At 39.4% G+C, this 25,920-nt stretch overlaps 1 protein-coding gene across 2 annotated transcripts; it reads right to left on the bottom strand.

Moving 5' to 3' along the window:
- Nucleotides 1–199: 199 nt before the first annotated feature.
- SMC1B (structural maintenance of chromosomes 1B) lies at nucleotides 200–25,768 on the bottom strand. Of its 2 annotated transcripts, none has more exons than XM_066184337.1 (25): nucleotides 25,561–25,768; nucleotides 23,887–24,075; nucleotides 23,251–23,363; nucleotides 22,346–22,549; nucleotides 21,709–21,947; nucleotides 21,138–21,396; nucleotides 20,052–20,192; nucleotides 18,339–18,421; nucleotides 17,649–17,856; nucleotides 16,574–16,759; nucleotides 15,144–15,323; nucleotides 13,999–14,145; nucleotides 13,288–13,425; nucleotides 12,692–12,808; nucleotides 11,772–11,878; nucleotides 10,901–11,042; nucleotides 9,965–10,110; nucleotides 8,548–8,701; nucleotides 7,052–7,150; nucleotides 6,712–6,868; nucleotides 5,753–5,907; nucleotides 4,574–4,725; nucleotides 4,224–4,293; nucleotides 1,578–1,688; nucleotides 200–1,342 (listed from the first exon to the last, which is right to left on the bottom strand). In XM_066184337.1, the coding sequence occupies exons 1-25, from the start codon at nucleotides 25,667–25,669 to the stop codon at nucleotides 1,232–1,234; spliced, it is 3,717 nt and encodes a 1,238-aa protein (XP_066040434.1). In that variant the 5' UTR covers nucleotides 25,670–25,768; the 3' UTR covers nucleotides 200–1,231. The 2 variants fall into 2 exon arrangements, with proteins under 2 accessions (XP_066040434.1, XP_066040435.1); XM_066184338.1 differs by having other exon boundaries at nucleotides 17,652–17,856.
- Nucleotides 25,769–25,920: the final 152 nt, after the last annotated feature.

Genomic DNA, 25,920 nt, shown 5'->3' with positions numbered 1-25,920 from the left:
ACTGGTGACTGTTCCCTTGTAGATACTGTTGACCTGCATCTTGTCCAGCAGCCTCCTGCCTCGGGGGGCATCTACTGTATCCTCAAAAGCAGAAAGAGTGAGGGGTGATTTTATCTCCTAACACGTCTGTTACCAGATCCTGAATTAAGGTACTGATGCTGACTCACGCCTCAGAGCAAATGATTTTATTCAGTGAAGTGTAGCAATAACACAAGAATTGAATGAACATCTGTATTCCCATGGAACATGTTACACTCCTGCTCAGACAGTCTCCCTCCCTGAGGCAGGATCCCCACAGGCCCACAAGGCAAGGCAGGTATGTGTAAGCAACCCACAGGACAAAAGGAACCTGCTCTGTGAACACAAGATATAATTATTATGAACAACCACAAACCAAGGGAAACTCTTCAACACACACAGAGGTGGAACATAAGCCAGATAAAGTGATTCCAGCTTTCTGTACCCAACTTCATTAACTTTAGATGAAAAGTTCATTAACTTTCATCTGCTTAAATGAAAAATGGCCAGCAAAGTAACTTCAGTGTACTGGGAGAGCTGCATAACAACAAACCAATGCATTTTTCTACATTTCTGTATTTATTTCATTTGCCTCTATAGCATCTGACTCATTCTTTCCCCTTCTGCACGAGATGAAATGGCTCAGAGGTGAAATTTTTCAAGGTTACATCACAGCTCTAGAGCTGTGTGGCAAGTTTTTTGTACAGTTAACTAATACTTGTGTAAGGTTGCAGTGGAAGACTGAAGTCTTTCCGGTTGTCACCCAAGATACTGAGCACATTCCAGTACCTTACTATTTTAGAAAAGAGGAAATAATCCTATCTGAAAGCAAACAACACAACGTCCTGACTGGAGCAGCGAGCACCTGAACAGTGTGCTGGCACGATGGACTTTTCCTAAGAAAAGCAAGAGGCTTGTTCTTTAGGATGCTGTACTTATGGAACTGAACCTGCAGTTCAGTACAGCTAAAATATTTGGAATGAAAGCTTTGGGTACCAGTGTGCACACCTCAGGAATAGCCTGGGGCTCCCACTCCTTAACAAAACTGCACCAAGGAATAGCAGTTGATTCCCTTAATATTTTGCAAAACTGCTTCCCTTGAGAAGCGAACATTTCCCTGTCAACCTCTAACAGGCACATTGGAGCTCAGGTCTGTAGCAGTCAGCTGTGAGGCCACTTGCTGTTGTCACCTGGCCCTGTCACCATCCAGGCACTACTCGAAGAGAGAACCATGGCTGGGCCTCTCTGCTGTGTCCTGCTCCTCCCCCTCGGGGTACTCGGTGAGATCCAGGGTCAGGACTTGGCTGAACATAATATCATCGTGCTGGGAATAGGGAGGATCACACCATGTAACAAACACACCTCTGGTACTTGAAAGCAGCTTTTCAGAGCTAAGAGATGCAATCAGGAGCTCGAGTTCCCCCAAGGCTGTTTCCCTGGAGAGCAGGAGACACCCAGCCCCCAACTGTGTGTGTGATTCACTGGAGCAACACCTCAGGTGTGACCCAGCACTTCAACAACCCCATGATGTGCATTATTTAACCAGAATTAATTGTTACCTCAGGACACACTCCAATCAATGCATCTGCCTTGCAATAAAACTCTTCCTTCAGGGAAATAACTATCATTTGGAACTGTTCATGTGCCTGTTCCCTAATGAAACTTGAGACCTTTGGAAAGAAACCAAGTATTTCAGTTAGTTCTGGCAACCTGAAACAACGCTGTGATTCGGGAATGGTGAGGGAGGAACTGAACTGTGCTAGCTGCACATTTCCATCATGAAATAAACCAGTTTTAAAAGCCAGGTATTTTACATGGTTTTAACACAACCCCTCAGGTGTGCTGCTTTTTGTAAATATTTAAGAAAATAATGTTTAATTCTAATGAATAAAGGTCTAAAAAGACACTGGTGCCGATGAGTAACCATTCTGCTTTATATAACTAGAAAGGAAGGTGAAAATTCCTAAATAAGTTTTTTAAAAAGTGTGAAAAGTTTTCTACTGGCTGTATAATAATCTTAAATTAGTTCACTGCAGACAGCAGCAAGTTTCTCAATGATAATGTAACTTAAAGGTAGAAAATTGAAGTTGTTAATTGGTGAGTATGGCAGTGTCTCCCAGTACAAATTAAATGCTGCAAAAAAGAAAACCACTACATTCTTAATGAGCCCTCTGCCTGCACAGGTCTATCTACATAACATAGAAATTAATTTTTCAATGGAAAAACTGTTAGTAAGTTACGGGAAGAACTGTTAGTAAGTTACAAACTCCACAATAATTTCAGAGTATAGTTCCAACTGGTAAGAGATCTTAATGATCTTTAATACACTATCAATCTGAAAGAATGGAAAGAAAGAGATTAATTTCTTAAGATAAAAAATGGATGCCAGTGAGTACCAGCAAGAATCTTACACAGATCCCTAAAATTATGTACTGCAAGTTTTGCTCAACTGCAGTATATCATTTTAGCTGTGTTTGAATTGAGAAACCCAGGTGCATAGAGGCAGAATCACCTCTTTGTTTCCAGTGTTTTGACAAGGATGGTGCTCAGCACATCCTTAAGCATAAAGGGGACCTTTCCTGCCAGGGAGAATGAGCCTCCTCAGAGAGGAAAGTGCAGCAAAGTGCCCAGTGCACTCTATTCATCATCATCAGCTCTGTTAATGCACCACAGGCAGCCTGTATGGAAAGCTGGCAGCATCCCAGAAACCCTCATCTTTGTGTGATGTGTGCAGGACTGGGGCATGTCTAACTGCAACAGGAATTTATTTGGATTAATAAAGTCATCCAGGTAACAATCAGGTAAGGGCATGATCTGGGTCCCTGCCCAGCTGCAGAGATGGGCAGTGCTCATCCCCTGACACACCACAGCTCCCAGGAAAAGCAGAAATGTCAAGTGCAGCAGTAAATGGTGTTAAGAGCAAAGGAAAGCCTGCAGTCAGCCTGCACTGCTCCAAGTCATCAGCCTGGAGACATCTGATCCCGGGAATAACACACAGCAAACACAATACTCCTATTTAACCAGAATACATTATCTTAGAGTGGTCCCAAGTGAGACTCCTAAGCAGAACAGTATCAGGTCACAGAGGTGCTGTGTGATGTGTGAGCTTGTTTTTAATCACATCACTGAGAGCCAAACCCTAAAGCTTCCTTAGGGATCTTCATTATAGCCCCACTACATCCCAAATGATGTTGCTGAAACACACTGCACCAAATTAAAACAACCTGGGTAATCCTTGTAGACTTGCACCCCAAGGATTATTTAGGGAATTCAGGTTAAGGAACCTCTCACAGTGAGTCAGTAATGTCCAAGAAGGAAGTGAATTCCATCTGGCAGGCACAAGTGGTAGAGCTTCCCCAGCTATCCATTCCAGAGGTACCCTCCAAGCAAACTCTGGGGTATTTCACACATCACAGTTAATGCCATTAGGGGAAAAACTAACATGTTTGGTGTTCAAACAACTGCTTTTGTTAGGCTCTACCAAGACTGACATTAGCAGTAATGCTAATAGAGATACTCTTCTGAAAAAAAAAAAAAAAATGCTTCCACAGAAGAAAATGCAGGCGTATGTGGAGAGCTTTAGGATTCCTCACTACAAACAATCTCCCTGTTCTGAGTCTCTCTCTCCCAGTGGCTGCAATCTCTGCTGTTTGTGCTCCAGCCTCGGTTCTTGTTACACTCAACAGTTACTGGCAAAAAGGGGAAGAGAAATTGAGAGGGCAGGGAGGCGTTTTAATCAAGAAAAGTCATGTGGCTTTCATAAAATGACTGGAGCAACAGCTTCATTGGTGCTAATGCAAAAATAGTTACTAATCCAATTATATTAAACACTGCAGTGACAGAATGGCTTGGTCTCCACATGCAGACACACTCCTTGCTGATTCTCAGAGCCAAGGGAACTCCAAGGCCCTACCAATTCCAAGCAGCACAAATCCCAGACTGTGCCACGTGGGGTTACACAACACAGCTTCACACTCCTCACCACCTCCTCTGACCTTCACTATTTAGAGACCAATCAAACACACTTGCATTAAGGAATTTGAATTTTCCCCCTATCTCACAGAGTCATTACTTCAACCCTAAATCCAATCTAACTAAAAACAGGTTCAGTCAGGCTAATCCATCACTATCCCAACACCCTGCAATGGAAGTAGCCACCCTTCTACAAAAGGTACTACATATTTGTCAGTGAAAGAGCAACTTACTTTATCAATGTTTGTGTTGTCCAGTGCAGCATCTATCTCATCCAAAATAAAGAAAGGAGCTGGACGAAAGCTGTAGAAGACAAGTAGGTATCATTTAACATTAAACAGACAAGAAATCAATTAACAGTTAATAATTTAATTAACATGAAATTCTACCTTGAATATACAAAGTCATGTCAGATAAAGAATAAGGACTTCAGCAATGCCTGAACACTCCATTAGCAGAATTGTTTTTAACATGTGTGTAAGTGTAACGCTGTCTCTTTCTATCACCTCCTCAGTCAGATACTCGGAGAACACCCTCATACTTCTTTTTTTTCCCCCTGGATATTCCCAGAACATTCTCTTACCTGTGTATGGCAAACACAAGAGCCAGGGCTGCCACTGTTTTTTCCCCTCCTGACAAACTGTCCATTGGCATGAAGCGCTTGCCTGGAGCCACGCAGTTGAAGCCAATCCCTTCCAGATAGGGCTCCTCAGGATTTTCAGGGCTAAGGAATGCCTGGAAACAAATAAATCTCACAATCAACAATTCAATGTATCAAATTATTTAGATAGGTATTTTTTTAGGTTTAAATACTGCCTGGGCTAATGAGGAAACCAGTGAGTTTCCTTCACTTTTAGGGAAGCTGTTCATCCATTCTGGGAGTAGCAGTATCTGGAGAACATGGTTTTGTTAAAAAACCAGGAAACAAGAGGCTCAGTAACAAAACCAGTATGAAAATGGTGCCACATATTTGTCATTTCCAAACTTTCAGCTACTGAACAAACTTGATTTTATCACTTTTTATGTAACTGCTTTGATTTTTTGAATTATTAAAATGTTAGACTTCAAAAGCAGGTTTCTTCTTTTTTGGCCTGGAAGACAATATATTTGCAAAACTGTATTTTTTTGGTGAAAGGTTAGCTTTACAGAACCTAGCTTTGAGTGGACACAGGTTGCTTGTATTAAAGTCTTTTTCTATATTTTGTATCCCTGCTCCCAGGGACAAAACTTAAAAGCATTATTTTAAAGGAACCACCAATTTTCCTAACCACTAAAGGTATGATGGGTAAGATCTTTGCTACATGGTTTATTTTTCTCATTAATAAAAGAGACAATAAAATAATGGACTCTTCCCCTCTGCACAAGTGGACACAGGTAAGAGAAATTTCTTTAATCCTCATTTCAAATGTCTCCTCTCAGATCACAGACATCATGGAAGAAAACCAAACCAACATACAACATGCTGAAGGAAAACACAAAATCTCCAGACAGACAAGAGTTCAATCCTTTAAACATTCCTCAGCCTATGGAATTTGAAATAACTAAAGCATTTGGGAGTTCTCTCTTGACTTTTGGTATTAATACAGGAACAGAGATAACTGAGAGACAATTTTTCTACATGTTTCTTAAAAGTTACAAACATACTATGTCTGATTATGTTTCCTAAATATTGAAGTGGGGTAGAAGGTGCTTCAAGACCTTGTACAAAACACTAGCACTGACTTATGATTTTCAGTTGTCTGTACTCCTGAGCAGGACAAACCTGAGCACTACTGTTCCTGCAGAGCTTCTTGTAGATCCTGTCAATGGCTATGGAGGCATGCTCAAAGCACTGGCTGAACAGCTCGTATCTCCTTTTTTTCACCTCTTCAAATTCCTGCTTGCATATTCTGGCCTCCTTTCTGCTGCTCTCAAAAGCTATGGGGAAAAAAAAAATCAGATCACAGGAATTACTCCTTAGGAAGTCTTTGAGCAGATACACAGAACAAATAACAGCAAAGAACAAACTGGGTACCATGAGCAGCATCAAAGAAAATACTAATTGCAGAAAAAGGAACATAGCAATACAATGTGAATTTCCTTCCAGATTTCAAATGGAGGACCCACAAACCAGCAAAGCTGTGAGGTAGTCATTCTGCTCTGTGCCACATTTGTCTGGAGCAAGGTATTAATTCTTATTCTTCAATATCAATATTCTCCCAATTCCTTCTGGGAGCCAGGCAGCCCTAAGTAGCACCAGCACTGACTTGGCACAGCTCCAGAACCCCTTAAGTTTCTTACATTGTTAATATCTTCAAAACTCTCTGAAGATACTCATCATTTTGGAGAAATGCTCATGTCTGAGTTTTGGCCAACATACATGGTTCCTTCAGTTATGTAAGAAAAACTTAAGCAATTTTAACATTAAAGTCAGTACTTAGAAAGCAAGTAAAAACACTTCATGATGTCATGTGGGGAACAAATCTTCCCAATCATTCAAACTGTATTTCAAAAAACTACTGCGCACTCAAGTGTATGCTAATGAATTGTTTACATATAATTAAAAAGATAACTGAGAATAAACACTTAAGCAAAAAAGAAAACCCCTTAATGTCTGAAAGGGGCAAAGCCAGCAGGACCAACCCCAAGAAGAGGAATTTCAATTAGAGTGGAACCACAAAAGAGACTTAAAATTTCAATTAGGGTGGAACAACAAAAGGGACATGAAAGACTCAGGGTTACCATCTATTGATTCCTGGAACTTGTTCCGAGCCATCTGTAACTTCTCTCCTGCCCTCAGGTTTGGAGCAGCTGTCTTCATTAATGTGACCTCTTTAGATTTGATTTCCTGCTGCATTTGATTCACATGATCCTCTACATCTTTATCAGATTCTAGTTCCTAAAGAAAAAAAACCCAAAAACCAATAGAGCAACCTAATTTGCTTTTAGGCCAAGACATTTCGATACATACAGCAAGCACTCATGGCTCCAGAAATAATTACCCCACTCATTAATAGTTTTAACTTGAAACACAACTGAAAACACTCCATCTCTAATTTAAATTTCAGGCAGAGAAGATTACCTTAAGGTCGACTTCTAGGGTGCTGTAGTCTATCTGAATTGCCTCTTCCCTTTCATAGATCCCTGACAGAGTCTGGGTGCCTTCTGTTTCAGTTCCTAGCTGTAAGATGAAGGACATTCCAGGTCAGAAATACAACAGTTAACTTTGAAACTCTAAAACCAAATCATTAAAAGCTTTTAAAATTAAGAGATAGTGGTAACATGGTATGAGGTAAACTTAATCCATGGCTCTTCCCCTGGCCCAAATGGAGTCAACAGTTAAGATCTCATGAGCTTAATTAACACACACAACTACTAAACGAAGATGAAAACATTTACTAAACTCAGCTTGAAGCTGTGCTAAAAAAGCAGCAATCTGTTTATGACATATTTACAACACTGCATACTGTAAATCTCCTGATTGGAAAGATGAACACTCCCTGATACCTCAATCCCTTACAAGGGGAGGCTGAAGTGTGTAAGCTGAGGCATTTCTTCCACTCAAATTCAAAAGAACTGAGGAGCTTCAGTTCTGCGTGGCATAAGCAGAGGATCTTCTGCACTCTGTAGCCTGCATTCCGAACAGTCACTTTCCCTCAAATGAAACATGGGCCACCTCTCATTATTAGACCCCTTTCCCACCAAGATTCTTTCATGGAACCAAATTCTGCTGCTCTTCTCAGCGAGGTTAATTAAGAATCCACCTTGTTATTCCTTCTGCTCTCCTCCTCGGTTTCTCTCTTCCTTACTGAGAAGCACTGAGAGCAGAGTTCCTGCACATTCTGATAATCAGCAGTTCTTACTCTTTCCCTTCCCACACTGCCCACCCCACCTCACTGCCTGAATTCTGTCAGCTGCCCTGTTCGCACCTATCCTCCAGTAACAATACTTTTCTAAGGAATGGGTTCCACAAGACTCCTTCCAAATTCACACACTTGTTTTAAGTTCTTCAAAACCCACAGTTCATTTCTTTTTTAACAGTGCAGAAAGTTTATTTCTCCTCAAAAGGTGTACAGGAAAAAGAGGGAAGATGAAGGCAAATAATAAAGGGCAGTCATTGGATAGAAGGAATGTTTCTGTTTTAGCCTATCCCTGATTTCTGTGAATATCATCATGTACTCAACACAAAAGGATGATTTTATATAGAGCATTTATATTATGGATGTCAGACCAAGTATGATCTCAACCCTTGCACATGCTGTATTTATTTACATTTCTGAACTGACCCCTGTGTATCCTCTTACTTATCTTCACACCAATTTTCTTGTACCACAAGATTTCATGTATTTCATAAGAGCATGTTTCAAGCACGATCAAAAATACTTGCAAAGAATATTTCTGACTACAAAAAAAAATATCCTTTTTTTGAATGAAAGAGACTTGATCACACGAACAGAGTATATTGGTTTGAACATTACTATGTAAGAAAAACAGTCCTGTAAGGAAAAAGGAAAAGGATCTTTACATTCATGAGTGAGTGTTCCTCCATGATATCTATCTTCTGTAAATATTAAGTACCTCTACTTCACTGATGTCATCCAGGGATCCAAACAGTAACTTGATTTTCAAGTCCTGCACTTTGCATTCAAGCAGCAGATTATGTCTCCTTAATCTCTTGGCTTCCAGAGAGGTTTCCAGAGCTGTAGCTTCCCTCTGCAACTTTGTGGCTTCTCTACAAGCACAAAAGGCACAAATCCAAGAGTGGAATAATAACACCCACATGATGAACATGGAACAGCATGAGAAATACAGCATGGAAAAGAGATTCCAAGCACCAAGAGGGCTGTTCCCTCGCAATAATCCCCACTGAACATAAAGGAAAATGGTACTACTGTACTTCTGCTGTGCCCTCCATTCTCCCAAATTACTCCAGAGGGAGCCTCAGTCTCAGTACATTGCCAAGTTCACTTAAAAGGCACGTTCAAACACCCATCTTTCCTAATTACAGCCTATCTCTGTTCAACCCTAGTGAACAGGTATGGAGATTTGACCCTTTAACATGTAATCAAGTATCTTTTATCATTATTCTCCTTGAAACAGCTTGATTGTTTGCAACCAATTCCTCTGATAGCAGCAAGATCCCACAAGTCTACCCAGCCATACTGTGCCAACACGACGGGGTTTTTAAACACAGTGATGTCTCCTGATTAAGGGACAACAATAGTAAGCAAGAACAACAGAACTGAAGTATAAACTGTCCACAAAGGAGTTGATTTAATGTAACAGTAGGAACAAAATAACGACCTAAAGTTAGTATTAGTTTAAGGCATCCAACACTTTTCATGTGTTGTGTACTGAACACAAAAGGATGATTTTATATAGAGCATTTATATTATGGATGTCAGACCAAATATGATCTCAACCCTTGCACATGCTGTATTTATTGACATTTCTGAACTGACCCCTGTGTATCCTCTTACTTATCTTCGTACCAGTTTTCTTGTACCACAAGATTTTATATATTTCACAGGAGTATATTTCAAGCACCATCAAAAATACTTGTAAACAATATATTTCTGGAAAAATAACAATGAAATAGGAAAATACAAATGTTCCCAGTAATCAGATCCACTGTAAACTCAAACTGAACTGTGAAACTACGAGGGAACTTGCCATACCCCCAGTCAAGCTGTGAGCTACAACATCCTCACCACAAGAGATGAGGGATCTGTGGTCAGAGAGCACAGTCAGACCTAAGACTAAGTAGACAATAAAACAACTCTATATGGTTTATGGGATGACTCTCTTGAAATACTTTCCTTCACACACTGAATTAGAAAAACACTGTTAAACTAAGGCACGCTGTAGATGCAAATCACTATGCTTCTAATAAATCTTTCACAAGAACACAAGAGAAATCCAAACATATGATCAGTAAATCCTTTCTAAATATTATCCCTTTAAGCATCTTCCCAGCAGCAGAAGTAGGAATTACCTATTAAGAGTTAACATCATCTTTCTGAACTCTTCAGCTTCATTTTGGCTTTTTGTAAGCTCAGATTTATGAGCACTTAATCTATCCTTAAGGTGTTGCTGCTCCTCCAGAAGTCCATTCACTTTTTTTAGAAGCTTTTCTTCCTCCTGCATAGAAATATTTAAATTTTTATTGCCCCACCAAGAATCTAGATCTGGAACCTCTACTATACAGAAAGGAGTTAGTTTAAAACTGTCACATTCAAATGTTTTACAGCGAAGATCTGAATGGCAGTGGGAAGGGTGGGTGCCCCCACTTTGTGGCAGTTTTACACATTTCACTTTTTGGTTTTTTTTGCTCAAAGCACGTATTTTCTCCTTCCCTTTTCTGTGAACAAGCACAAGCTTGTTTCTTTAACAAGCACCATAAGCACAGGGGGATAAGCCATAACACATAAGGATGAAGAACACTGTGAAGGAGGAACCCATGCATATTACTTCAATGAAAAATCTGAATTTGTTTCACAGGATTATTTTAAATGTATAAGTGGCTGTAAAGTAGCTTAAAGATGTAAAGCACCAGAGTTCCATGCTTCATAAAATCTTCTCCTGAATGTGAGCCACACGCTGCTGGTTTTATCTACAGTTATGTATCGCCTTTTCATATCAGCTGAACACATTAACTGAACAAAATCTAAAATAATACTGTACAGACAGTAACCCAAAACTTAATTTTTAGTAACCTTATTTTTCATAATAAATAAGCATCCAAATACAGCAGTTTATTCCAAGGTTAAAATGCAACATGCACCTGCATCTTTTTAAGCAATTACGAAGTCAACACTGAATTAACCCCTTGAAAAATTAATCCACAGAGCAGTTGCATTTATTCTAAACTGGAACTGAGAGGGAAGAATGCACTGAATTACAGAGACAGAGACACCGATTTGAGTATTACCTTCTGTAGCTTGATAATCTCAGCTTCATCTTTCTGAACTGTCGCCCTCAGCTTGCTGACTGAGTTTGTCGATTTTTGTAGATGATCACGATTATACTCCAGCAGAATGTTCAGTCGTGTCCTCTGATTTTCAAACTCCAGTCTAGTCAAAGCACGGGATTTAAAACCAATTCTTACAAAGCAGGCCAGTAACTGATTGGACTCTATTTTGACACCATTACTGTATCCTCTATGTGAACACAAAATCCTGCATTGCATTGATTCTACTACACCACATCCCGCTGGTATATGGGAATTTACAAAGATAAACTGATTTTGGGTAAACAAATACAATATAAAATATAGCCATATCATAGAAAGTGACAGCTGAACTTCAACCATCAGTTCACTTTAACATTTTCCTTCCAAGATACAGATCTGTGGTGCAGTGACACGTCTGTGAGAGAAACACTAGCTGAGGTTGACTCTGAAAAACTCAAGAACCTGTTTTCCTTATAGGACTAAGTTCCTATACCAAGCACCTGCATCTTACACCCAATTTCCCTTAAGATTTTTCACACACAAGTGACCCTTTTCTCAATCTGGGACAGTGCCATTCTTCAAGGTGGGTATTAGGAAACTGTTCTTTATTTGTTTTACAAGAGTGCTACCAAAACAGTAAATGTCACCTTTCAAATTTGTTGCGAGCTGTCACTGACTCTGGCTTACAAACCCAAACCATAGCAGTGGCCTAACTAATCTTTACAGTGACAAGGAGAACCTTCTAGATTCTCCTGGGACTTTGTGTTATTTCCTGTGAGGGAGTTTTTCAAGTACCAGTGTGCCCAATGTAATTCCAACCACTGGTTTACATTTTAGGGACATATCCCACCTTCTCTTATCAATCTCCTCTTGTTGTCTCACATGTTCTTGCTCATACACACGAATATTTTCTATACCAATTTCTTCACAGAACTCCCGGAAGACAACATCTTCAACCTTTGAAAAGAGAGGAATGGAACAAAAAAAATGATAACCATGAATATTAATTACTGTGCTCTGTTTAGAGAAAAGTCATAGCAGAAAGTCTCCCATGGATTATCTCATTTCCTAATTATACAGGAGATACTACCAAAAAGCATCAGTCAAAACCAATTCTAAAATTTTGAAGAAAAATTTAAGCAGGCAAATACTAGGTACAGTATATATGGCTGGACTGAAGGAAGAAATACCAACAGCCTGTTTAACAGGAAACCCAACAGACTGAAGAAAATCTTAAGAGAAGTCTACAGATCAAAGCCTGGTATTATTTATATTGTTTTAGTATTCAGGCTTTTTTTAGCCAGGTATCAAATACTACATCACCAAATTACACCACTCTTCAGTTTCAAATGACAGCCTCTGGTTTTGTTTTCTCAGAACAAACAAAAGAGAAGTTCCTGTATCTGGAATTCTTACACAGTTAACCATCAAGGACTTTCTCAGTGTTTGCAGATGACAGACATCTGCACTCCCTCATGCCTGCAGCCCAAGCAAGACAGAGACCAGGCAGCAATTTTGGCTTGTTCTGACATGTAGAATTCCAGTCACGGATTAATCCCAGACTGACTGATGAGACTGGGTCAGAAGCCAGGAACTAAATTACAGATGTACAATACAGCCTGAGTTACTGCAGACAGTGGTGAAGAATCTCTCCTTCTCCAACAATATACATTTACACCAGCATCTAAGTGCTGGGCTGTGAATCTTCCACATACAGAGTTTCTGTAGCCCAATAGCATGAGCACTCAAAGGTCTGACAGAAGGCATTACCTCATTAATTTTTTTCTGAAATTCTTCTATTTTTTCTTTTCTTTGTACTATTCCTTCCTTCAGCATATCATGCTGAGCCTCAATATTTACCAGTTCACTTTCCAGTTTTGATTTTTCCTAGATAGAAAGGAAAAAGATGGTAATTTTTCTAATAAGATGCTCAATTTTCTAGAAATTAAGGGACAGCTGTTCCAGGTTAACTGTTTTTTGTGATTAAAAACATTGAATATTTTCTTCTCAAATGCCACTTAACCACTATTATTGCCAATCTGCATGTAAAAATTACAGTTTTAAGGAGCAGGAAAGCAAACTAAGTACCACATAAAGTGCACTCTGGATTTACAGACTTCTGAAGGTTACCAGATGATAAACCAAGCTCACCAGAAATCCAAGTTTTAAAACCACACTAGAAAAAGCCTTGGGAAAGTACTCTGCAATCTTGTTTTTAATATTTTATCAATTCCTTGGTTTTAACTGCTCTATGTAAAACTTTAACTGAGTTAACCACACAAGGAGGTAGTATTACTTGATCAGTAACTGCACTTTAAAACAATACAGCTATTAAACATGAAAATTATAAAGACTTAATATTATACCATGAAGAGATTAGCAAGATGTTTCTTTTTAATAAGGTCTAATTCACTCTGTGAGTATTTAAGTCGTGTCTGAGTTCCTTGGCACTGAGCACGCAATTGCTTCAAGTCAGCCTCCTTCCTTTTGATCTTCATTAAGTCCTGGGAAAGTGTTATGGGGGGAGAAAAAGCTTTTTAAACATAAGGTGAACTATTTGAAAACTAGTTGTTTTTCAGATTTTAAAGCTAGCCTCACTGATATAGGCCTCATTCAAGGTAAAAGCTGATAGCACAGGTCATATTCAGTATTAATATTGTAAAGGATTTATTTCTCCCATGAGAGTATCCCCTTGCAGATTACATTACAGCTGCATCGCTCTTAAAAACAGACAACACTAAAGGTATGAGAAATCATTTTACACTGGCAGGTTTTGGTTCACGCCAACACAACCATATTGTCATTTTCATTACAAGTCTACAGGTACTCTTAACCTTTTCCTGGAGGGAGCTTGGACCAAGAGTGTTGCCTTGTATTTCCCCCTGCGAGCTGAGAACCAGAGCTCAGAACTGAGATGCAGAATTCATTATTAACTGGAAGAGGATGAACAGCTGTTATGTCCTGTCTGCATCTTCTAGAAGCTTTGCTAATTACATTTTTAGAAAACCACCTTCCCAGAGCTGAATTAAGTCAGACACAGCATGACATCTGCAGTTCAGTGCTTTTAAGAGACCTACCTTTAACTCATTAATCAAGCTATCTCTTCTTTCTTTCATTTTATTCATTTCTTTCTCATCCCAAATTCTAGCTTTAAATCTTAAATCACTTGATCCTCCAGAAATCACTCCAGATTTCAAAAATAAAGTTCCATCAAGAGCCACTGTCTGGAAGAAAAGAAATTATATCCAAATAAATCTGAAAAAAATCCCCAACCAAAATACTCCAAGCACTAGTGCCCAAGATATGGCAGTCAAACAAGTAACAACCACATCTGAATTGGACTCATATTTTTCTTTTCTCTTCCAAACCTGCTAACAGGAGGCATTTGAAGCAAATAAAGGCTGTTGTTGCTTAGCAATAATCACATTTTGGTATTATTACAACTGAAATAACAGAAAATAAAATGAAGCTGTATCATTTCCATGCATATAGACCATGCACTTGCATTTAAAAGGTGTTGTAGAACAGGCACCTTTTAAATCTGGTAGAACAGACCAAGTGACATGGTAACAGAGTAAAGGCAAACAGCTTGTTTGTACAGTGGAAGTGTAAATTTTTAGTAAAGAACATGGGTGTTTTTGTGACTTTATGTCAAGTAAAAATGACTACACATCACCTTCGAATTAAAGCTGTCTTAATCAACATTTTAGAAGGCTTATTAAGTGAATCAAATACTATCTAGAGCAGTAGAGACCAGAATAAGGAGCAAAAACTGCAGGAAATAACAGAGAAGCTTCCAGTCCTTAACATTATCAGTATCTACAACCAAGAGATCCTGGCAGACATTTTAAAAAATTTTTGAAAGCATTTCTTCAAAGAAAATCTTGCAAGATAAAGTCTGTATTTTTAAATCAGGCAGTTTTAGAAGAAGGATTATCCATCCCTCCTACTCCTCATCACAAGGACCATACCAAGAACCATTTTTGGACACTATCCATCCTTTCATTTGCCTCCTCCTTTACCCAGGAAACCACTTCAACTTACTACCAGAGGAAAACACAGCCATGTGAAGTCTCTAGTAATTTGTTTCTGTGGGATGAGACAGCATGGAACTAACTCTGTGTTTATCTGCAATACTCCAGCATGTTTACAGAGAATTATTTAATGGCATCAAACACATAACTGCAATGAAAAATGTATGCAATAAACTTCAGCTTCTTACTTTCAACCTCACTGGTCCATCAAATGCAATGTGCTTTGCTTCCTTAACTGTTTCACAGATCAAGGCATTCCCACTCACAAACTGAATCACTTTTTTCAGTGGAACAAACTGTGTTTGTACAACATCCACCATCAGTTTAGCTCCTTTTATCTCCCTTAGCTTCTCGTTAATTGGTTTAACCTGCAAAGCAAACAAGCAGTGTTTCAAATCCATGTTGTCTACAGGAAAGCATGTCCAGCTCTGAGCAGTCTTGGGGACAGGATGTGCAGATCAACACAACAGGGAGCACAATCACAGCAAGACTAGAAACAGATCTGGGGTTTATGTTCTCTGTACACCACAGCCCTTCCATCTGTGTAACCTACTGCACTACTATTTATGGTGGCATTAGGATACTATTGTATGACCTGTGCATCAAATCAAAGGACACCAATGCATGGAGAATAAACAGGAGAGTTCAAGATCTGTGTGCAGCTGCAGGGCTGCCACTCTGCCCAGAGAAGCTGTGGCTGCCACACCCCTGCAAGTGATAAAGGCCAGGGGGTAGGAGCAACTTGGTCCAGTGGAAGGTGTCCCTGCCCATGGCAAGGGTGGAACTGGATGAGCTTGAAGATCCATTCTAAACCAGTCTGTGATTCTGTGATTTTTGGGGTCAAGGAGTCATGGTTGGATAGCTCCGCTAGCTACAACAGTGCCATGGAGGGATACAGGCTTTTTGGGAAGGACAGTAGGGGTGGGGAGGAGGTGATGAAGTTGCCCTTTATGTGAGAGAACAGCTGGAAGGCATGGAGGTTTGCCTGGGGAAAGAAGATGAGCCATTTGGGAGCTCAGAGGTAAGGAGTGAGGGGCCTGGTAAAGGTGACATTGCAATGGGTGTCTGCTATAGGCTGCCTGATAGGAAGGACAAATGGATGAGGCTTTCGAGGACAAGAAGAAAGGGCGTAAGCAATCCTGAGGGCATGTCACTCCTGAGAAGCACTGATGACCAATTCCCCTAAGACTGTCATGGAGAAGCTGATGAAAGAGGATCTGGATGAACAGTGAGGTGAACTGAAACCTGTGTGAACAGACACAGGGTGGTGACTGGTAGCACAAAGTCCTGTTAGAGGCCAGTAGGCAGCCGTATCAATACTGGGATTGATCCTGTTTAACACCTTCATTAATTATCTGGATGATAGGGAAGAATGCACCCTAAGCATCTGCTGACCACAAAAAACTGGGAGGAATGGCTGATATGCCAGATGGTGATGCTGCCATCCAGAGGGACCTCAGCTGGCTGGCAAAGTGGGCCAGCAGGAGCCGCACAAAATTTACTTCCCAAGTCCTGTGCCTTAACACTTAAGGCTGATTTTAGTTAAACTTAAATGAGCAGTATCAAGACTTACAAGTGTATTAGCTTGCTGATACAGGAGAAGGAAAAACATACTTACATCAAGGTAATCCAAAGCAAGAAAAGTCTCAGGTTCAGCTCGTTCTTGTTTTAGGAACCGAATGCAATCTCTTGCTGTTTTCTCAGTGGAAACAACAATAGCAGTCATGTACTTGCTGAACACCTTGGTAACAGCAAGCTGGTATTTTTTATGAATAGGATGACACAGGTCAAGCAATCTTCCAAACTGAAGATTAAAATACAGAGGAATATTAATGTTTTAGATTTCAAAAATGTTTTGGCATACAAGGTATATTCTACTGCTTCAGTATTACACAACTACCAGCTGCAATCTCTCAACACAGCTGTACATGAGGAAAAACAGAAATCATAGCAGTCATCAATGCAACTTATAAAGTATTCCTTCAGAATCTGAAAGGATCTCATTTTCTCCCTAATGTTACAGGTACATATTAATGTTTTACAGAGAGTATCTTCCATACACTTCTAGAAGCCTAATAGAGTGACAAAGGTAGCTAAGCATGCTTTTTGGAGAGTAAGAAAGTATCTAACACTTAAAGTAAGATCTAAAAATGACAGTAACATCTTAAATAAATAGACCAGTTACTCGCAAAATGGCAGCAAGAAGTACCATTCCAGTTTCAACCCAAAAATGAAGAAGCATGAAAAGAATAAAAAACTACTTATCTTGTACTGCACAGTCCAAATAATCAAGCCTCTTTTGCCATATGCTGAAATAACACCTCCAGAGAGAAAATTAATTCTAGTTCTTTGCTGCACATGCTCCCTAAAGACTTTTATTTCTTTTCTGTAACTATAGGCAGAGTTGAGCTTTTTCTGAATGATCAAACCTACTGATGCACATACTGAACATTATTACTTGTGAATTCATGCAAGAACAATTTTCTGCTTCTTGACACGTAGCTACTTGTCTCTTCTTGCCTATCTACAGCTTCATTCTTATCAAATTTCATCAAGTACACTCAAGCAAGAACAAAAATTTAAAAGGATATTCCAGACTGTCCAATTTACTCCAGCTGCTTATGCAGTCTAATGCAGAACTTTTATGACTTAAAACTCTAAAATTAAGCACTTAAATGAGGCTACTTTATTACCACAGAATCTGGATAGAGCCTTTTCAGACTTTCCAGGATCTCTGCTCTCATCTGCTCACGCCTTCCTTCGTGGTAATCAATTTTGGCATTCTGCAGCTCACCAACTATTTTGTTCAATTCTTCATTCACTTCAGTCATTCGTGTTGTTGCATTCTCAATTTCCTTAGACAGCACCTCCTCCTGCTGCTTTTTTTCTTTTAATGATCCACTTGGAACAGAAGCAGAAATAAAAAGCAATTCACTATTTCATATATTCACACTTCCAGTATAAATTAAGGTCATTCTGCTGTCACCTAACTATAGTGAGTAAATATCAGGCAGAAGACAAGACCCAAGCTGTGCTAATGCACAAAGTAAATATTAATGCTTTCTAGAGCAGCACAACTACAAACTGTCCTGTCTCCTTGCTCAAAATTTGTCCAAGAATAGCCCCATACCCACAGTAACATAACTTGAGAGAAATTAGAATTATAGAACCAATTCAAACAAAATATGGATTAGTCATCATACCTCCTACTTCATTTTGACAGCTGAAGTGAGTGAAATGTTAAGTTAAATTAGTAAGAATTAGTAAGAATTCTAGGTCTTATTAAAATTCCAAATAAAGTAATTAGAATGAAATTGAAATCTATGTTTTGAAAACTATTAATACCCAAGAAATCCAGTTAGTTTTTGATTTTTTACACATACATGCATATTTTAGCATATTCTTCCAACTTCTCTATGCGTTTTTCATGCTCTTCTACCTGTTCCACAGTCTGTTTTATGGTTTCCTATGTAGTCACAAATAGAATGTGTTAAAAATAAATCAGAGCAAAATGACAGTTTTAAGATACACAGCTCTACATTCAAAACAAGTATGGAGATAAAGCTTCTCTTCTTTATTGCTAGTTCATGGGGAAGTAACAGCATCTCTTCTGCAACAGTAGGTGCCAAGCTGCACCAGGAAATTACAGGTCTTGAAACAGAAGAGGTGCTGTTCTTGGCCCTACATCAATAGCTTTTTCCAAAGAGGTTGATGCAGTTTCCAAACTGATACAAAATGTAGTAAAAAAAAACCCCTCCAGCAGTGAAACAAGGATTTTTATTTACTCCAATTTATTTAAAGCACATTAACCGAAGCAAGTGTAGAGGAAAAAAAGTACTGCTACCTGCACCGTTTATTAAGCCTCAATTTAACTCCTGAACTCCTTGTGACCTTTTCAATAGTCCGAGGGATGAAGAGTGAATATGTCTGCATATTCACATTTCATGCACTCTTAAATATTCCTTACTCCTTTCTCACCAACACAGTGGGACTTGCTCAGTTTAAGAAGCACAGGCAACGGAATTTATTTAACTTCTAGATACTAACTACATTTTCCTAGTAACTAGTAATTCAAAAAGAAATAGCGTTTTTTTATTTCATGAAGAAAAAAATGGATGTACAAATGTTAGCTTAGCTGTTGTGGTGAGAATAACTTTATATCCTCATAAATATGGAGTAAAATATAGAGCTTTCCATAGAAGCAAGTTTAGACGTTCAAGAATGAGGTGTTTGGAACGTCATCACTTGTAACATCTCATATGATGCATTTTTAAGCTTTCTGAACAGTAGTCTCCCTCAACCTTAGCTCTGTAAACAAATACTGAAGAAATGCATGCTGCCTCTCTAGCTTCTTAGTAGGTGACAAAAATGCAAGTTAGCAGAGTTTGGGAAAAAAAAAAACCAAACCACCAACCCAAAACATCTAGCAGGACAGGATTTCCAGCAAAACACAAATCACCAGCTGAGCTTCTGCCCTTTTTACTTCCATCAGAAGCAAAGATCAGGCATGGTAACCAAACCAGAGTGAAATATTTATACTTTTTCTTACATGTTTGGATCTGCAATGATAAAAGACACCAGAACCAAAATGACCGCAACTGTATTCGCACAAAAAAGCTGCCTCTGAAGTGCAAGAGAAGAGTGGACACTGAGATTTTTGCAACTACAACACGTTCTTACACACAACTGACCGTAAAACCATCTCAGCAAAGAGGCAGCTGTGATCAAAGCACACCTCTGCAGGGAGTGCTGTACACATATACAAAGGCAGTGGGACACCTCAGAAAGACTACACTTACAAAACTAGGAACTGATGACAGTTAAGCCAGCGCTCTGAGTAATTATAAAGTATCAGAGCCAAAGCTTTCAAACCCAAATCCTCAGCGTGGGCCTACACAAACAATTTCTGAACAAATTTAGAGGCCTTTTTGCTAAACCTGCTGCAGCTTGGAAACGGAGTTAACACTTGCGACGTAGCTCCCCTGCTGAGGATCTGATGACATCAAAGCATTGAGCATGTTTATACAGTTATACCAGAGGGAATGGCAGAGAGACATTCTTCTCCTAAAAACCTAACTCTAGTTTGATACAGATACCTCGACTTCATTTTTCTTCCTGCGATTCAGTTTCAGCCTCTCTTGATCTCCTTTATCCTCCCAACGAAGTTTCTCCAGCTGCTGGGCTAGTGTGGCTACTCTCTTTCTTGCCATTTCCTTCAGCTCTTTGTACTGCTCCAACTGGACAAAAAGAAATTAAAAAAAAAAAAATTCACTCCTTGGAAAGTGAGAAGACTCATGTTGTTACAGCCTGAAGTAACTTTACCTACCCTCAACTTTATGAAAACTACTCAATTCTCCAGAAGACTCTTCTTGCTACTGATTGCATTATAACAAGCTCTATTTCTTCCAGAAAAGGATTCAATCCAAAGCTTACATCTAATAGTTCTTGCCTACAGTCTTTTTTCAGCCTTTTTAATTACTTATTGGTCAGGGAAGCTTACAGTACTTCCCATTCAATCTGATGGTTAACACTAACGTTTTTGCATAGCAAAATTAGTACAGTATTTTCAGCATTCTCATGGTATTAAAAAAACTTCATATGGTGGGTGAAATATAAATATTTTAAACAAATCTGCTAAGTGATGACTGACTGAATGCCTCTGAAGCGCAGTGCAGGAAGATTCACAAACTAAAGGTAACAACCCTGCAGGTTCTCCATTAATTATCAGAAACTATTTTAAGGAGGAGACAGTGAGGAAAAAAGTTATCACATAGTTTTACAAACATTTGTGGGCATATGGTTGCAAAGACAGCTTCTTCCAAGGTGAATTTAGTGAATTTCCTTCTCAAATGAGCTACCCCAGTTTCAGACTCAGACTCCCAGCAGACTGTATGTACACTACCAGATCTGGTTTACTTCTTTGTCCTCATTGGTTTTCCCAAATTGATACATCAGATGAAAAGCCAGCTCTCAAAAATCACTCACCCTTAGACCCTCAGTAATGTTTTTTGTCCTACTCTCCGACAATGTCCCATGTGTCTAAATGAAACTTAGAATTTTGGTTTTGTTTAAGGGTGAAAAGATCACTAAAAATCACAGGTGTTTAGTGAAACAACAGGTTCTGTGTAATCAGGTTTTTTGAACTTCTCTAGTAAACAGTACTTTTGGGCCTCCTGGCTCACCTGACTTTCTTCCAGCTCAATATCTGCTGCCCTCTGCATTCTCTCTTCTTCAGTTTTCTCCTCAAACGCTCTCCATGCCTTCTCAATATCATTCAACTCCATCTGCAGTTCTTCTATGTTCCGCTTTTCCTTATCACAGGATTTCTCCTTATCCCTCAGAGATTTTTTCAACATTTCTACTTTCTTGATTTGATAGGATGTGTTCTCCTTTGCTTTTATATAGAGAGGTCTCTGCTGAACCAGTGATGCTTCCAGAGTTCTAAAGAACAAAACCAGAAAATCAAACCCAAAGCAACCAACCACCACAAAAGACACAAAACAAAGCCACAGGAAAAGGGGAGAGGAAGACATAAAAGACACCCCCTCCCCTCTGCTGACCACATGCAAGTGGATTTTACTTCTACATTTTTTTTTACATTTCTCGATTTTACTTCAGAGAACTGCTAGGAACTGACTTGCAGAGCATTAGGCTATCACCCAAATTTTTACCAGGAAATGTACACCTGCCAAGCAACTCCCACTGCAGATAATGCTTTATTCAACTATCACAGAATCTGACTGGAAAACCTACTTCATTTCTTTTTCCATATGCTGCTGGTCCCTGTTTAATATCCCAAGCATCTTTTTCTTGACTTTAAATGAATCTTCTGCTGCAGAAAGAGACTCTTTCTTGATATAAGCCTCCATATTCTTTTCATCCAAACTGTTTTTCAGAGAGTCAATTTGTTTTTCATTGTGATAAAGCTGAAAAAGCTGCAGTTGTATCCTTTCTTCATCCAGTTCCTTGATTAGCATCTGGTAATGCTCTGCCTACCAACATTAAAATTTAATTTACAGTTTATAAAAATTATTTTCCCATCATTAGCAGTCTAATTTCAAGGCCAAAGTGATGTAGGATGATGCACAAGTAGCTGCAATTCCAGTAATGGTCACTAATCATAAAACTCAAATATTTAAGTCAATACTTAATTATTCTGGCAAGCCTACACTTTCTTTTATTTAGATTACAGGCATTCCTCTACCTTTCGAAATGGTACTAAATTATTATATAGTGCACCATACTGAAAAAAACTACTAGACTAAAACCAACAGAAGCTTGTGGGTTTGTTTTGTTGGTTTGCTGTGCTTTTTAAAACACTACTGAAGTTCACAAGAGATGCAAAATCTGGCAACTTAGCGTGAAAAAAAATGGAACAACTTGAAGTTACCTCCTCTTTTTCTATCTTTGCTTGTTTGCGTTCTGCTGCCACGCTTTTCTTCTTGTTATAATTAAACTGAGCATCCTCTTCTGCTTGCTGCATTCTCTTCTTCTTCTTTTCATAGTCCTCAGCATATTCCCAGGAATTACTGATTTGTTCAAAGAGCTGAGTTCTCTCCTTTGGCTTCTTCATTGCAATTGATTCTACTGTTCCCTGAACCAAAATTGAAAATAAATAGATTATGCAGCACTGTGGATCATTTTGATGCCTTATGAGTTTAACAGCATTTAGTAGATTGACCTCCATATACATTTATGGTGAAAATGCATCTAGATTCAAACCTCAGGAAAGATTTAGTGCCAAAATGAGGATCACCCAGCCACTCAGGTTTCTAGAAAGGTTTCTGTAAAAGGGGAAAAATCCAGTCTTCCTTAGGTTTTTGTCAGCAGCTCTTAGGAAGATGGTTTTGTGAAATGTATTATTCATGAAAAGCTTAAGGCCTGTGTCATTAAATTCTTGGAAACTAATAGCTGAATAGAATTTTCAACGTCCTCAATCTTAATTAAAAAAAAATAAATCCTTCACATTTTCATTTATCTTTACTAACAGGAGTATTTTAAGATAAAATTACTTTTTCCTACCACTCCTACAATTAAATACACTAAGCATTAATACAGACCCATACTTTTTCATGCATTGTGAATAACAAAAACACTCCTTTCAGATCAGCTTCTTTCTTTCTAGTGTATGTATTTACATACAAATCTCATTCAGTGTATTTTGTAGTCAGGAAAAAACTTGTTACCCTGTAGTTGGCTAAGGGTGCTCTCATTTCTAGACAATACTTAACTGTGTGTTCTATGAAATAACCTAAGAACCTTTTGCTTTCTTTTGAAAGTACCTTGAATGCTCACCTGAAAAATAAGGCAGTTCCTGGCCTTGACAAGAATGCCTACTTTTTCAAGCTCAGCTACGTATGCAGACCGACTGACAGACTTGTCATTGAAAAGAAACTCAGAACAAGTACCTAAAGGAGGAAAGGAAAACAAAATTACAGCTGAAAATGGCTACAACAAAAAAAAAATCCCACTGGAAAAAAAATTGAACTACTGGAATGATTTAACTGAGCAATTTCCTCAAAGGTGACAACAGATTTCAATTACTCATTTAATCCTTTTAGTTATTTTTCTGCTTGAAAACTCTAGTTTCCAATTTTAATACTTTCAAAAGGAACTGACATGCCTATGGTGCTCACACCTGCAGCAAGGTGCCAGACCCCATTTCCTAGAGCCTACATCATCTACATATCCCAAGGAAATACCTGAACAGATACTGAGCAAAGAACATATAACTTGTTTAATTTTTTAACTAATTAACCCAAATGTATTTTTTTTCATTTATATCACTACTAAAATGCTATCTGAAGGATAATAATAATCTGCCCAACTATGAACTAATACTGGGCACCTGAAATTCCAAGTTGGGTATTTTTGGTTTTCATTTCTTTATAAATCAGACAATAGATAGTACAAGCTGAATATACTACCTACCACGGATAACCCTTGAAAATGTTTTTTCTTCCCCATCTTCCTCACAATACACTATCTTCACACTAGCTGTAGAAGAAACAGGTTTTCCAACATGTGCTCCATGAATAAGTTCTTGAATGTTTTTGACTCGCAAATTTGATGTCTTTTCACACATCACAAAGCTAACAGCATCCATTATGTTAGATTTTCCTTAAAAAGAAAAAAAATTAAGACATGTTTGACAGGACATAAATGGAAGCATTTTATTCAGAATTAAAGAATCTGGAGAACTGCCAAATTCTTTAGAAATTCGATTTCTAATTATGTAATTTTTTTTATTCTTTTAGGAATAAATTCTTCCCTGTGAGGGTGGTGAGATAGTGGCACAAGTTGCTCAAAGAAGCTGTGGATGCTCCATTCCTGGAAGTGTTTGAGGACAAGCTGGGTGAGGCTTGGAACAACCCAGTCTAGTGGAAAGTGTCCCTGCCCATGGCAGGAGGGTTGGAAGTTGATGAGAGACTCAGACTACTCTATGATTTTGTGATTTTTATTGAGGAAAAGCTGTTGCACATAATAAACACATTTTTAGGACGTAACACACTGGCGGCAGAAAATAAACCTGTCTGCAATAAAAATTATGACAAAACTGGTTTATTTTTTCAGCATTACTGAAGAAGCCTTTTGTTTTTTATGCAGGTTTCCCTAGAGGAGAGTGTGCCACATAACCCTCCTTCCTCGGTAATGCGCTTTCTGCAGTGAAGTGAGGGAGGTTTATTGCATGAGCACTCCTCCATCCCCAACTTTTCCACTGCAGCTCCAGTCTCCTGAAGAATACCAGCACTTGCCCAGATCCATTCACCACTGCAACAAAGCTATCTGGCCACAGCCCTTCAACAAAAAATCCTCTTTTTGTTTTATCTCTTTAGTCCTGAGCATTTCTGCTGACAGCTTATTTTCAGCCTTCAACCTTGCTACTTCGTCAGTATTTTAATTTACCCTCAGAAGTATCAGAGAAGGAAGAACACTAGGAGGAAAAACAGAGAAACAAAAATACTCCATTCAGGGATTACATTGTAGTCACACACCTTTTTTTTTTTTTTTTCCTGGATTCATCTATAAAATGTACTCAAGATTTAACTGAAGGAGCACCTGGAAAAAGTATAATAATTCTTTATTATATGAGGGATGACGGCGAGGGGCTGCACCCACAGAGCCTCGCCCGTGTGGGCCCGGCCTCACGGCAGCCGCCATTTTACACAGCCGCTCTCCCCGTCCCGGGGAAAGCGCAGCAAAACCCACAGGATCCCGCCATGAAGCAGCTTTCCACTCGTACGGTATTTAAAATAAAGCCATCTTTATGACATCTTTGTAAGCTGCGGTGGCCAGGACAAGCTGCGCTGTTCGCAAGCTAGGCTTTCTGCTTAAGCTGGAAAGCACCGAGTCAACTCGAAATTAAAGTTCCTTCAACTCCCTCTCTCCCCCCGGCCTGCTCCTGTCCTTCCATGTTGGAAAAAACCTACGCTTCAGCTAAGAATTAGAAGGTTCTTCCAAGGCTTCATTTGTGCTGCCAGCCCGTCAGGTGCACACGAGGAGATGTTCACCAGGTCCGTGAGGCTTAAACCTCACCAAACTGAGCGCTCAATGTTGACGGCTCATGGAGCAGCTGCCCTCTACCCACACACCCACCCACACTACCTGATCCATTGGGCCCGATGATGCAGTTGAACCTCATGAAGGGGCCGATAACCTGCTGTCCCCTCCACGACTTGAAGTCCTTCACCACCAAGAGCTTGAGGTAACCCATCACCGCGGGGCGCCGGGGGGGGCAGGAGCTCCTGAGCTCCACGCCTCGACCCCCTCAAAGAACCGACGAGACTATTCACCGCTTAGTCTACTAGACAAAAAAAACCCACCCCAAAGCAACGCGCCCCTTCCACAATTTTATTGCCTCAAAAGGACGGGCGGCCCCGCCCCACCCTCACAGCCCGCGCGCCTCGTGCGGCGGCTCCGCTCCGCCCCGCGGTGCCACCGCCCCCGTTCCCATCGCGACGGCCC

Source organism: Chamaea fasciata, unplaced genomic scaffold (assembly GCF_029207755.1).
Source record: "Chamaea fasciata isolate MVZ Bird 193981 ecotype frontalis unplaced genomic scaffold, bChaFas1.0.hap1 SCAF_5, whole genome shotgun sequence".
Taxonomy (NCBI): Eukaryota; Metazoa; Chordata; class Aves; order Passeriformes; family Sylviidae; genus Chamaea; species Chamaea fasciata.
This window is presented reverse-complemented; position numbering and strand designations above follow the sequence as displayed.